Source organism: Akebia trifoliata, chromosome 8, assembly GCF_017979445.1.
Source record: "Akebia trifoliata isolate Shusen 1 chromosome 8, ASM1797944v1, whole genome shotgun sequence".
In the NCBI taxonomy this organism is placed as follows: Eukaryota; Viridiplantae; Streptophyta; class Magnoliopsida; order Ranunculales; family Lardizabalaceae; genus Akebia; species Akebia trifoliata.
Genome location: NC_141382.1, coordinates 16,392,197 through 16,406,271, shown reverse-complemented (window position 1 = coordinate 16,406,271; position 14,075 = coordinate 16,392,197). Strand labels below are relative to the sequence as shown.

Genomic DNA, 14,075 nt, shown 5'->3' with positions numbered 1-14,075 from the left:
TGAGTTATGAGTCGAATTTCTTATCAAAAGACTTTTTAGTACGCATTTTCAGATAACAAGCCTTTTAGGGTATGTTTGGATTGAGAGAAGAGAAGAGAAAATGCGGAAAATTGCATTTTCTCTCAATTTCTCCTGTTTGGATTGTTGAGTGGGGAGTGAAGAGGAGAAGTGCAAAAGTGGAGTGACGAGGAGGGAAGAGAAGAGAAAGAAGTATTACATTCCCTTATTATTATCAAAATTTCCACGATAGATAATATTGGCAGGCCAACTATAACTACTTACACCCCAAGTAATCAATCACATTTAATCTAATTTCTGAAACCCCAGAGCCGTGGAACGAAGGAGGCGAACTCGAGTAGAAGACGACCGAGGTATCTCTCTCTCTCTCATTCTTCTGGTTTTTTTGTAAAAAATCCAGAAGAGTATCATTCGAAATTGAGTAAATATGTTGAAATTGTGAAATGGGTTAAGTTTTTAGTGTAGATTTGTTCTTCTTAACTATAATCGTTTTTTTTAATTGTATTTTTATGAAATATATGTGAAAAATTGTAGGTTGAGATGGTGTAAGCAATCAAACAGTTTACAGTTCTGTTTTAGACATGGTTTTCTAACAATTGATTCATGGGTTCTGATCGATTTGGAAGATTTGCACAAAATTCTGTGTAGTTCGATTTGTAGAAAATAGGGCTGTCGAAAGAGGCTTCATTAACGAGTACATAAGCTTTGGAACGAGGCTTCATTAATAATAATACATTTTTATTATTAGATTATCTTGAACTTTGTGAGAATTTTACTTTACTACATTTCTGGAAGAGATTCGGAAAAGATGTGGGATAAAAATCAGAGTTGTATTGTCCTAATCATGTCTTTACGATAGGAGTTCGCCTTGAGTGAAAATTGCTAATTTTGGTGATTGTATTTGTTCACCTACAGCAGAATATAATAAGGTTTGGCAACCAAGGCTGTGAAATCATGCAAGAAAGGTCCCTTATCAACAAATTAAAATCATGGATTTTCTATATCAATAGGGTTTGGAGAGTTGTGCTTGCTTCACATAAGAATCCATTAAATCATTCAAAATTCGTTGAATAAGCTAAAACCTATTCTTCATTTGATGATAGGACTTAGAATTGCTCACAATGTACAAGTGAAGAAACCTGAGCTAATAAGGTAGATAAGGTCTCTAGTTCCACATAATATTTGAATTCCTGCTATTTGTGACCCATCCTACAATTCAGTAATTTGATTACTTAGCTTAGGAAAATTTGCACAAAAGATTGAAAATTTTATAGTTACTTCATTCCACCCCTCTTGCAATCTTACCATCTAGAACAATTTCACTGAACTTGAGATAACTCAAGTTTTTTTTATTCTTAAGTTGTTGCTTGGCCATGTGTTACTTTTTTTCATAGAATCATAATGGTAGCATTTCATGTGATCTTGTTTTCATGCTTCTGGTATGACTCCCCACTAAACCCATCCCATTAATTAGTGTTGTTGACTGAGAGAAAGTGACTGTGTGAAAGTGAGAGAGAGAGAGATCATACCTGTGTAGGGTTTTGGGTGTTAGAGAGATCATATCTGAATATGGGGTACAAACCCAAATGTCTTTGGTGGGTGTTAGTGTTCAAGTTGATGGATTAATCCCAAATCTCAGTAGTTTGAAATTATTAAGGACATTTATGCTGGTAGTCTGGTAATGTAACTAGTGAGAATAGTATGTGGGGTGATAGGGTAGCTTTCAAATACAATTGTTTGACGAGTCATCGATCTTAAATGTGTGTCCTTTTTATTTTATTTTATATATGTTATGAGAGGTCCTTTGATATATGTTATTTGCAGATGATATAGGATTGGTTGACAACGGAAAATTACTGCTACAGAGGAATATTTTAGAAACTAAGGTTTTAAGATAAGGAGGAACCCATATAGAATATATGTAATACAACTTTAGTAAGGGCATTCATTTTAATTGGAAGATACCTCTTTTCTTATTTCTATTCAGTTATGTGTAAAGATTGGTGAGGATGAAACTCATAGAATTAGTGTTAGGTGAATCAAGTGGAGGAGCACTTTTGGAGTATTACATAGCTAACGAGTACTAATCAAACTGAATGTAAACTTTATGAGAAGACAATAAGACCTGTTTGTTGAATGTTGGGCAGCAGGGGTAGAGCCAGGATTTTGCCCGCGTAGAAGAAACTAAGAGTGGAAAAGTTTTTGCAGGGCAACTAAGAGTGAATTTTTTTGAAAATTCTTGTGGGGGCAAGTACCCCTATTGTAAATCCACGCCTGTTTGGTAATCAAGAGACATACATTCTTAAATTGAGAGATGTTGATGTTGAGTTGGTTGCGTGGAAGACTTAGAAAGAAAAATTTAGAAATAAGTACAACAAGGAGTTTTAGTAATAGCACCAATATGTGACAAAATCAAGGGTGGATTTACAGTGGGAGCAATGGGGGCACTTGCCCTCACAAGAATTTTCAAACTCTTTAACGATTTATGAGTTATTGTCCCCTGAAAAATTTCCCCCCTTAGTTGCCTCCACGAATTTTTTTCCACACCTAGTTGCTTGCTCCCACATGGGCAAAATAATTGAAAACTGATGGTTCATATATTTATAATGAATTGAAGACTAAGTAAGATATTGATGAAAAGAGCAATTAGTGCAAGATGGGAAACGCTGTGTATTGAGATGGTAAGAAAAATATCTATGTACACATGCCTTAACATGAGATAGTTCTAGATTGGCTAGAATGATGAAATATAGGATATGTTTAGCCAACCCCATTGTTGATGATGTATTTGTTGAGATGGTTGAATTCATATTATTTTTATTGTCCATAATATGGAGAGATTAAGACCAAAGTTTGGAGGCTAAAGTGGATATGTGCCTCCAAGAGGCTACACGGATAGCACATGCCGATCACACAAAATTAAATTTTTTAACAAGGAAATAGTTAGAATAATATGTTTTTGTTTAGTAGACAAGAAATAATATTTTCCAAGAGTGGTTGCAAGGATGGATGTTTGCAAATATTGGTAAGGAAAACATTGGGAATGACTAAATCCTTAAATTTAGGCCTAGCTCCAATAAAATAGTTGATTGAGATTACATGGGCAATGTCAATCGGACACCAACAATAACACTGGTAAAGAGAAGTTTGTTGCATGGTTAAAGATTCTTTGATCTCTTATTGATTAAATAAAATGTCACAAATACCCTCATCTTCAACCTTTAGCCAAAACTCTTGGTTTTTCTTCCTAAAACCAGTCATCTTCAAGCCTGAAGAACACGATATGATATTTAGAGAAGTATAAGACGATGGAATTTTAGTTAGTAACATTTGTAATTAATATGACATTGAAAACGATAGATTGATGATCACGAACATGGAGATGACTGGTTTTAAGAAGAGACAATGAAGAGTTTTCGTCAAGGTGAGATGACTGGTTTAGGTAGAAAAATTAAGGGTTTTCGCCAAGGTGATGTATAAAACGACGAATTCAAGATGAAGAGCTTGAAGACTATTGCTTTTTGGGAAAAAAGCCAATGAAGGGTTTTACAAGGTGAGGTTGAAAACGATGGATCGAAAAAGAGGAGTCTCAAGATGATTTGTTTGGGAAGAAAAGATCGGTGAGGATAAGGGCATTTAGGTAACAATGCAATCTTGTTCTTAACTATTGAGTTGGCTTAACCTCAATTTCTTCAAAGATTATTGGAATCTCTAAGGCTATGTTTAATTTAGAGAAGTGGAGAGGATTCGAGCGTTTACTTGGAGGATGATGTTTTTGATGAGTTGGTAAGGTTAGGAATTGATTCAGAACTACTTGATCGTGCTAACTCTTTCCTCATCGAAAAATCAGGAAGAATGATGACGTTTTTTGGTAACCTAGTTGAGAGGCGTGTGCGATTCTCGATGATGATGTTGAAAAGTGTTGGAGATTCTTGATTCAGTTTGTTAATACTTTTTGTGATGTGACTTGATTAACACTTTGGAGATTCTACTTTGATGATGTTTTTTTGGTCATATAGGCTACTTTTTGAATTAGTTGGAAGTCAAGATATGTGTTAGTTTTCATTTATTTTGTATGTTAATGTTTATACTTTTTTTGCGACATTGGGAGAATGTCGAGATGGTGAATCCATGATTTCTATGTCATAACAGCCACAAGCCACAATACAAGGTTGTGGAATTGATAAAAGTTTGTTTCCATCTACCTTGAACAATTTGTTGTTTTAGGAAATCTTTATGAAGGGTGTTGTTATACTTCCATCTATCCAAAATGGATTTTGGCACGGTTGTGTTAGGTGAGGGGAATAATAGTTATTTGACTAAAAAAAATTTCTTACAGCTCAACTCATTTATCGACTCTTTAGTAGAGTGCAATGGTTATTTGTAGACTATGAAGGGTATAATAGTCATTTGACTAAAAATAATTTCTTGGTATGATATTTGGTTGGAAGATGAATATTTATCATGTTCTTTATAAATGAGTTTAGGTGTTTATATTTTGTATCATTGTACAAGTAGAACTTTGTTCTTTAGACTATGAAGGGTATAATAATCATTTGAAAAAAATAATTTCTCTTCTCTTCTCTTATGAATGCTAACCAAATAGGAGAAACTTGGTTCTTTCTCTTCTCTTCTCTTATGAATGCTAACCAAATAGGAGAAACTTGGTTCTTTCTCTTCTCTTCTCTTTCAATCCAAACCAAATAGGAGAAACTTGGTTCTTTCTCTTCTCTTCTCTTTCAATCCAAACCGGGTGGAGAGAAACTATGTTTCTCTTCTCCTCTCTTAATGAGCTTCTCTTCTCTCAATCTAAACATGGCCTTACGGTAATTGTCTCGTTAAAATTTGGAAATAATTCTTATTTTAATATTTTCTCTCTCGATGAGTCATGGCTACAATCTATTCTACGAAACAACCTAAGCATTATTCTTCTTTCCTTCTCTCTCCTTCTCTCTAATATGAGTTGTTTCTCTTCAACCAAAATATTCATATACTTCAACCTTTTGTTTTGTTGAAAACAAAAATTCATCTACAATATAGTCATCAACCTAAAACTATTTTTTCAAATAAGTCCTTTTGATACATGTGAGTTTCCTTGCACGTGCAAGGAGATGATTGGAAAATAACAATTGCCAAAATAATAAAAAGGAAATTAACTTACCTTTTCCACATCAGACTTATAAGCACATTTTTTAATAAAGAAACCTACTAAGAATGTTGGGTTCAGTTCTTGGAACGGACACAAACCCTTCTCGATCTATTTTATTTTCTCATTCTTCTACATTATCGTTGGAGCAGCTAAGAAGACTGTCCACTAAGTAATCATATCCAACAACCCTATTTGCTCATTAATCTTTAGAAAATATGTATTGGGTTGATTTCCCGAAGATCACTGACCAAAAACCTGTTTATTTATTAAACATAAGTTACAAAATAGAAATAAAAAACATTCGAGGAAAATAAAGAGAGAGCGATCTCCAAGATTTCTTGAAGAGTAAGAAGAAAAAGAACGTGAGGATGTTTATTGATGCATATGGTTGCTTTGAGATCTCAAAAAACCAAGCACATCTACAACAATTGAAGCCGTCTAAGAACTTTAGAAACACCAATTTCTCCATCCCTGCAACTGTAGTATCAAACTAAATCCAACAAACACATAAATAATCCTAAATAATAAAAAAAATGACATTAAAAAATGGTACAATCAAACTATTAGATCTACAATTGAAAATTGAAATGGAAAGAGAGATTTTGAAATGGAGAGGTGGTTTTAGGAGGTTTCTTTGTAGGGATTGCTCCCAGCCCTTGGATCTTTCCCAACGTAATCTTAGACTAGTAAATATGTTTATGACTGAGACACAGATGTGTTTCATATATATGTAGGGGACGGGTCATGGGACAACAATTGTGATAACATCCATGACAACGGTTTTTTGTAAACCACTTTTGATGGGGTTAGAAGTTTCGGAATGGCCTGATTTTTACCGAGGATGATCTCTATGTGAGGAGATCATCCTCACCAAAAGTCAGCCCATTCAACTTTTAACCCCGATTTACAAGTTGAAGAATCATGGAGCGTCAATTTTTTTTATAAACCACTTTTGATGGGCTTAGATGTTTTGGAATGAGCTGATTTTTGGTGAGGATGATCTCTATGATGAGGAGATCACTCTCACAAAAAAACAGTGTATTCCGGAAATTCTAACCCATATAAGACAAAAACTGTTGTCATAGATGTTGTCCCATGAACCGCCCCCATATATATATATGGGGAGTGTTCGGCTCACAATCTTATTCTCACTAAAGTTTTGTCCTATGTGACTTAAATAGTTTTTTATTGGCTGATTTTTTTTGTGAGGATGACCTCTATGGTGAGATCACCCTCACAAAAAATCAACCCAATCTGAAATTTCTAAGTCCATCAAAAGTGGTTTACAAATTTTCTGTAAAAAAATCGATGGTACACAATTCTAAACCACTTTTGATGGACCCAACCCTGTAACTTAGAATGGCCGGTCTCTTTTGGACGGTAGAATGGGGAGAGGGGGAGTCGTGCCCACTTAGAAGTTCAGATTCGGCTGATTTTTGGTGAGGATGATCTCCTCACCATAGAGATCATCTTCGCAAAGAATCAGCCCAATCAAAACTTTTAAGCCACATAGGACAAAACTTTGTGAGAATAAGATTGTGAGTTGAACGCCACCCTAAGATGACAAAACGGAGCCAAAACTTTTGTCCTATGTGGGTTATAAATTTTGGATTGAGCTGATTTTTTGTGAGGATGATCTCTATGGCGAGGAGATCATACTCACCAAAAATCAGCCTAATCTGAAACTTCTAACCCCATCAAATTTATTTTAGGATTGTGAATCATCGATTTTTTACCAAAAAATTGTAAACCACTTTTAATGGACTTAGAAGGTTCAGATTGGGCTGATTTTTGGTGAGGACGATCTCCTCACCGTAGAGATCATCCTCACACAAAAAAAAAAAAAATCTGTCAGCCAGTGTCGTCATCCTAAGATTGTCACCTGAACGCTCCCCTATATATATAGGATAGCGTTCCATAGACAACGTTTTGTCTTATATGGCAAAAAAGTTTCAGAATGGGCTGATTTTTTGTGAGGATGGTCTATGTGATAAGGAGATCATGCCCACAAAAAATCAATCGATTCTAAAACTTCTAACCCTATGAAAATTGATTACAAACTAACAGTAAAAATGAACAGTCCACGATTCTTCAACATGTAAACTGGGGCTAACAATTTAAGAATGGACTGATTTTTGTGAGGATGATTCCTTTGTCATAGAGATCATCCTCACAAAAAGTCAGCTCATTCTGAAACTTTTTGTCTATATATGTTGTCTAGAACTTTGTATAGAATGTTGTCTAGGGAACCCGACCCTTATATATAATAACCCTTTTAAGCTTTCATCTTTCTTTTCATCAAGTGAACAGACCCTAGCTGTCGTCATCACCAGCCAAGTCGCCGTTGCCACCTCACCGGAAAATTGAAGAGGTAAGATCTCTCTCTCAAATACAGATTCATAAAGACAACACAGTGGCAGCCATAGCCAATTTCTTTTATCTTTTGAGTCGTGCTACTGCTGCTGGTGTGCACAGATCTCTCTCACAGAACCATAGATACTTCTCACTCATATCTCGATGAAAAGCATCTATGGTTATACATCCACGTCAGCAATGTCTGAAACGGTTGGTTTGTGACATTGGTGCTGCAGTATTGGGCGACCCAGCCATAGTCGAATTGGTTTATCTTTCGGATTGGGTTGTGCTGCAGCATGACTATGGCTGTGGGAAACTACTGCAGCTGCATTGGTTTATCTTTCATGTTTTCTCTTTGAAATTCTACTAACAGATGTAATTAAGTTTTTAATAATGATGATGTGTTTGGTTTTTAGTTGTAATTCCATAAGCTTGCCATTCTGCATATAAATCATGTCTTCACCATATTCACCATTCTACATATAAATCCAGAAGTAGCAGTCTTAGTACCAGTGGTGCACAAAAAAAAGGAAAATAAAAAAAAGGAAAATAGAAAATAAGTAGGAGAACCGAGAACCGAACCATGTGAACCCCTAATGGCCCCTACCCATGAAGCAAAACCTTAAATCCTCAAATTATGATCCCTATAAAATCAGTTCCAAATTCCAATGGAGAGTAGCCTCTGCAATTTCCTATCTTAAATATTGAAGCTTTTATGTTTTTTTATTTTATATATTAACAGTACAAGAAATGAAAGCTTCTAGGTTTTGATTTATGATTTTTTTTTCTTCTTAATCTTTGTATGAAATCTTATTATTTAGATTTCTAGATGGATTGGGATTATCCCATTTAATTTCCTAGAGAAATACTTCAAACTTCTTGATGTTTTTTAAGGTAATTCCAATTATTGGAATTTTTTGGGTGAATTCTAATAACTATCCAACATTCAAGTTATAACTCACTCTCACAATCAACTTTCAGGAGTTGGACTCTCAAGAGTTGAACTCCCGAAAGTCTAACTCTAACTGTGGACCTTCACTTTTCAAATACACCCGTTTCACATCTTTCCATATTCTGTGTTGGTGCTCTTTCTTCTTCTCTCAGCACATAGTTGTTAAGTTTGAGGGAGGCTCACCAATCTGGGTTTTATTTTATTTTATATAATATTTTTTAGGTTTAGTCTTGATTTCTTTTCTATTTTGAGCTCAAATATATTGTTCTTTGTGTATGGGTTTAAGTATCTTGTTTCTTTTTCCAGAAATGGAAGAACAGTTCATATTGCGGGTTCCACCTTCGATTGCTCAGAGGATAGATCGCCTTCTCAGTGAGAACGCCTCTTCTTCTTCTTCAGAAGACAAATCTTTAGATTTATCCTTCTCTGGTAAGTAAAAATTGAAAATATATTTTCTTCTTCTTTTCTTCCTCAAGGTTTTATGCCAATTTGCAATTGTGTGTTGGCCTTATTATTATTATTATTTTGATTAATAAAATTTCATTAAAAGGGCAAGGCTAGTTGAGGTGACCAACCAAACCACAACATAATACAAAAAGACTTAATTACAAGAAATTTGACAGACCAAAAGTGGGAATGGTATGGAAACCAACAAACCAACAACCAATACACCAACAAACCAACAAACCAATACACCAAAAGTACCTAGGAGCTAATGGTATGGAAATTTAAGTTATTCTCTCTTTGGGGTTGTAAAACACTACTAGACTTTGCAGAGGATATTCATGGTGGTCCATTCTATGGTGGCTTTCACTCTAGTACACTTTTCTTGGGGCCCCAAGTGGTCATTTATCTAAGTCACTTCTTCCACTAGCCCCTTGGTAGCCCACTCTATGGAAGCTTTCACTTTAGCCTCTCCCCATAAGTTGCCCTCTTACGAGGTTTGAACACAAGACATGGTGTTGGCTTTGATACATTTGATACGTACCTAACCAATATGCCAAAAGTACCTAGGTGTTAAAGTTAAGTCCTCATCTCTTTGGGAGCATGATAGTATTAGCACTTCCTTTTGGATCATAACCAACACCCACTCAAGAAAAAGAAGGCTTTAAACAATCTTAAAGAACAATAGTAAACAATTAGTCTCATTTTCTTTCTCTCTTTCACATAACTTGGGGGTTCCCCTTACCTGTGTTCTCTCTTTTTGAGGGGTGGAATCATAGCATCTCTTCCTAAGGAGGAAGAGATATCTTTGGGCTATCCCTACCATTTGCCATTTGTTGGGATTTGTGGAAAGAGAGGAACAAGAGGATTTTTCAAGGAAAAGAGCAATCCACTGGAGAAGTAATTCTGGAAATTCTTGGCCTACTCTTCTTTTGGTGCGAACTAATTGAAGATTTAAAGGGGTGTTCTTCAAGGATTTCATGTTTAGAGGGGTTGAGCTTTGCTCTTTGTAATCCGGTGAGGCGTATTATTTTGGCTTTCTTTTCCTTTGTTTTGGTTTGTAGTCCGGTGGATTTCTCATCCACCGGCTTGGTTGCTTTTTGGTCTCTTCAATAAATTTATAATTATAAAAAAAATTAGTAAACAATTAGTCTTAAGTATTGTTGATACTAAGGTTTGAAATAATAGGTTGTGGAATTACTTTATTGTTAACTAATAATTTCTTAGTGAGATTTTTGATGATCAAGGCTATCAGAATTCGAATTTGATTTAAAATCATGAGTAGGATTTGAATCAAATCATGGTTCGAACTTATATGATTCATACAAATTTTTCTCTATCAATTAAGAAAAAAATTATAAGATGTTCTTTTGAAAAATGTATATGTATCAAACTAATTTATCTAGCAATCCTTCTTTAACAATAATAATAATAAATAAATAAAAACTAGCAATCCTGTTATGGATGATGGATACATTGTTCTGAATCCAAAATTATAGAAAGATAACATCTTTTCACAGAAAGCAAGTTAAGACCCAATATGATCTTTCCATGGTCAAATTAAACAAGCATCCATTTCTTACCCATGCCAGGTTGTTTTTCATGTGAAAAACACAACCATGAAACTATTTCTTACAATAATTGATTTGTTCTTGCTCATTATAGAAATATTATGGCCATGTAAACCTGCAAAACATCGTAAGCAAAGTTTTATGCTGCGAAGTCTTGCAAAGCAAAACTTTGCTGTCTTTAGCAGAGAAGATCACAAAATTTTGTGCCATTTGCTGAGGGGCAACCAAGCACGTGAAGATCACAAAATTTATTGTACACTGATCTACGACAATTGATGATCGTACCAAGCGAGGCCGTATTAAATACCATATTCATAATCATCATAAATTCAGTACCATGAACTGGAGAAAAGGCTAAAGAAAATATACTAGAAAGTAGAAATGACCCTTTTATCAGTAGAATACTTGTGAAAAATACTTGTATTAGTTTCATTTCCATTAACCACTTAGGAGTTCCCTGTCAAAAGCCTTTTAACTTTTTATGTTTTAATCATTATGGGATCTTTTAACATTTAATTTAACAAAGAAACAAAACAGTAAAAAGATAGAAGATCTATGGTTGAGAAGTGCCAACTTAGCTAAGTTGGTAAAACATGTGGAGTGTTGTTCCCACATCCTAGGTTCAAGTCCCCATGAACCCAACTTCACCTCACTAACCACCAACCCTTTACCTAAACCAAACCTAAAAAGTAAATACTCATGGATGATCTAACTATGTTAAAATGACCTTTTGTTTGTAACATGTGTAAATTAGCAAATATAGTAAAAGAAACATATAGATTTTTTTTATAATATTGTATTTAAGGTCAAACAAAAACTGAAAACACAATAAATACAAGTCAAATTTTCACATGAACATTGTGCAGCATGTTTTTTTTTCCCAAATCCTCAAGTATTTTTATTCATAAGATTCAAATTGTGAATCATTCGAGTAGCAAGATTCAAAAAAATGTGTAAGATTTTTATCAAACACAATTCACACCTATTGTTATAGGTTAATTGTGGTTTGGGTTCATTTTACTCTTATTTGTTTAATAGCCGGGAGGGGGCGATTTGTTCGTTTTACAGTTATAGAGCGAGTATTCTATAATTTTAGAGAATTAACGGAGAATTTATAATTGTAAGAAAATGATAGGGTTTTGTTGTAATTTTGTAGAAGGGATTCATGTAATTTCTAAACCTCTTCCCCTATAAATAAGGGTGGGAGTAACACATGGAGATGGAAGATGAATAGAAAGAGGAGTTATCTTTCACCACGAGAGGCATTCCAACTTATGGAGAGAACCTTTAATTTCATTTACATCATTCATCTAGTTTTGTTGAATTCTTAATTAGATCTCCTATGTTATATGATTTCCTTGCGGGTTCTTTCAATTCCTTCATCTCTCTCCATGAAATCAAATTTGATTTTCAATCTAACTCCGAAATTAGGAGAACCTATTGGAAGCAGACCTTCACATCCCTCCATGGTTGGGAATGAGATCCTTGTGATCATCGTGACTGAATTCCTTCCATTGCATCTATAAATCAAATTGTTTGGGTTAATTTTGTTGTTGAATTGTAACGATTTAAATCACAAAGGTTAGGCTTTTAACCATAATGCTTTTCATTGCAAGACCTACATTTTTATCTTGGTCATTAGCCTCTGGGATTTTAGTTTTCTTTGGCTTTACTATTGTAACTCTGGACTCCTCACCCTTCATCTTCCATGTAGAGGATGGAAGGACTGGCACCTTTGTCATCGGTAATGACCATTTTCCAGCATCTCTCTTGGATCTTCCTTGTGTTGTGGAGTCATACAAAACATATGATGACAATGTGCTAATCAAAACAGCTGACATTGGTCAGGTAATACCATTTAATGCCACAGTTATCATGGTTACAGAGGCATTTGTGCTTTCATAAGTTGTTGTGGGGTTGTGACAGATAATTATGCTAAGTGAAGAAGGTGATAATGCTCCTGATGGGGTGGAGTACAGGCATGGCCTCACCCCTCCAATGAGGGATGCTCGAAGGAGAAGATTTCGCAGGGAACCCGATCTAAATGTATGCCATGGTCTCTCAATTTTGGGTTGTATCTTTGTATCTTCAATTTGGCAAGTTTGTGATTTGTACAGATCATGGGTTTGTTGGTTTCGCAGCCAGAGCTTGTCCAGCGGGTGGAGAAAGATCTGGTGAACATTATGGCTGGTGGAACAGCAGGGAATGTTGATATCCTGGAATGTTATTAATTTTTTCTATCACTTGTGCATATTAAGAAATGCTAGCTCCACTTTGATGATGGTTAGGGCTTAAAATGGTTCAGGTTTGGGTCAGATATGAGTATATCCAGATCAAATTTTTTTTTCGGATTTGGATCCGACCCAATCAAGTTACTTTATTCGGTATAATTTTGGACCTTTCAACATGTTTTTTTGCTATATTTCTTTTTTAATTGCTATACTATTTTAGTTCTTTTATTCTATAAGAGTCTGTGTTACATTAAAGTAGTAGAAAAAAGATATTTTGAAAAACAAAAAAATATAATTTTCAAAGCAATATATCATTTTGGTCTAGGTGGATATAGGAATAGATCTGTATCCGACTCAGATCAATGGACATCAACCCATATTTTATTCAGGTCTTCCCTAAGGGTCCAAACCCGCTAAATTTCGGATTCGGATTTCAGATGAAATCAGACCCATTTTAATGCCTTAATGGTGATGATGATGATTGCATATTAAGAATGTGATGCATGAGGGAGATTATTTGGTGCCCATTTATTCTCGCGTACTGTTTGATTAAAATGTGAATGTTAGATAACCAGTATCAAACAGTAAGACGAGGTCTTATGGTTGCGTGATCTGGCCTGCTCTAGATGATTGAATTGTGGTAACCATTATTCTGTTTGTGGACACCTTTGCAAGTGCTTCAGTAATGGTTTGCGTGGGGAGGGGGGGCATTGGGCATGTGATTGAATTGTGAACCTCTATTTGCATTTTGAGAATTGCTTTTATCATATTTTATCTGTATAATATGATGGACATGAATATTTATTTTGTAGCTATTCCTTGACTTAAAAAATAGTTCACATGTTGAAGTGGTTGAGCAAGAAGAAGATGGTGACCGTAAGGCTGCTCCTGTACCTGCAGAGAAGCCTGGTGGTCCAGAGGCTGAGAATGAGATGAATGGTGGTGGGGAGCCCAACAGAAGTGAATCTGAAGATTCCGATGATTCGATATGACTTTGAAAGATGGATTTGGTACCAACATTTTTCTCTATGTGAAGCTCAGTACTGAACTCCTTGGCAAGAGCATGTAAATAAGAATACGGAATTTTATGCTAATATGTAGTAAGTTTTGCAGTTGTGCATTGAAGTTGCATAAACTTATCACTGGCAGTGAAAAATGAATACGGGAGTCCCATTTGATTGATGTATGCCACTTCAAGCCACGGGGCAATCATATCCTATTTTAATCAAAGTGAACTGTTTTTTCCTCAACAAATCTATAATTATCAACCATTGATTGTTGGGCTTTTACTCTCCTACTACCCTTCTCTTTCACCTTCATGTTCTCTGTGTCAAATTCTCAACAAAGATTCGATC

General features: G+C 35.1%; 1 protein-coding gene across 3 annotated transcripts; it reads left to right on the top strand.

Moving 5' to 3' along the window:
* Positions 1 to 230: 230 nt before the first annotated feature.
* TAF7 (TBP-associated factor 7) lies at positions 231 to 13,974 on the top strand. 3 transcript variants are annotated; one of them, XM_086451438.1, is made up of 7 exons: positions 244 to 371; positions 7,471 to 7,538; positions 8,781 to 8,903; positions 12,204 to 12,337; positions 12,416 to 12,535; positions 12,631 to 12,702; positions 13,563 to 13,974. In XM_086451438.1, exons 3-7 carry the CDS (start codon positions 8,783 to 8,785, stop codon positions 13,710 to 13,712), a joined length of 597 nt encoding a protein of 198 aa, XP_086307564.1. In that variant the 5' UTR covers positions 244 to 371; positions 7,471 to 7,538; positions 8,781 to 8,782; the 3' UTR covers positions 13,713 to 13,974. The 3 variants fall into 3 exon arrangements, with proteins under 3 accessions (XP_086307567.1, XP_086307564.1, XP_086307566.1); XM_086451440.1 differs by having other exon boundaries at positions 276 to 371; positions 7,478 to 7,538; XM_086451441.1 differs by lacking the exon at positions 7,471 to 7,538 and having other exon boundaries at positions 231 to 371.
* The last annotated feature ends 101 nt before the right edge of the window (positions 13,975 to 14,075 follow it).

Excerpts from the sequence above, each read along its gene's own strand:
- TAF7 (XM_086451441.1), top strand. The coding sequence starts at position 8,783 with ATGGAAGAACAGTTCATATTGCGGGTTCCACCTTCGATTGCTCAGAGG. Across the intron at positions 8,904-12,203 it reads TTTAGATTTATCCTTCTCTG|AGGATGGAAGGACTGGCACC; the intron begins GTAAGTAAAAAT and ends TCTTCCATGTAG. Across the intron at positions 12,703-13,562 it reads GAACAGCAGGGAATGTTGAT|GTTGAAGTGGTTGAGCAAGA; the intron begins ATCCTGGAATGT and ends AATAGTTCACAT.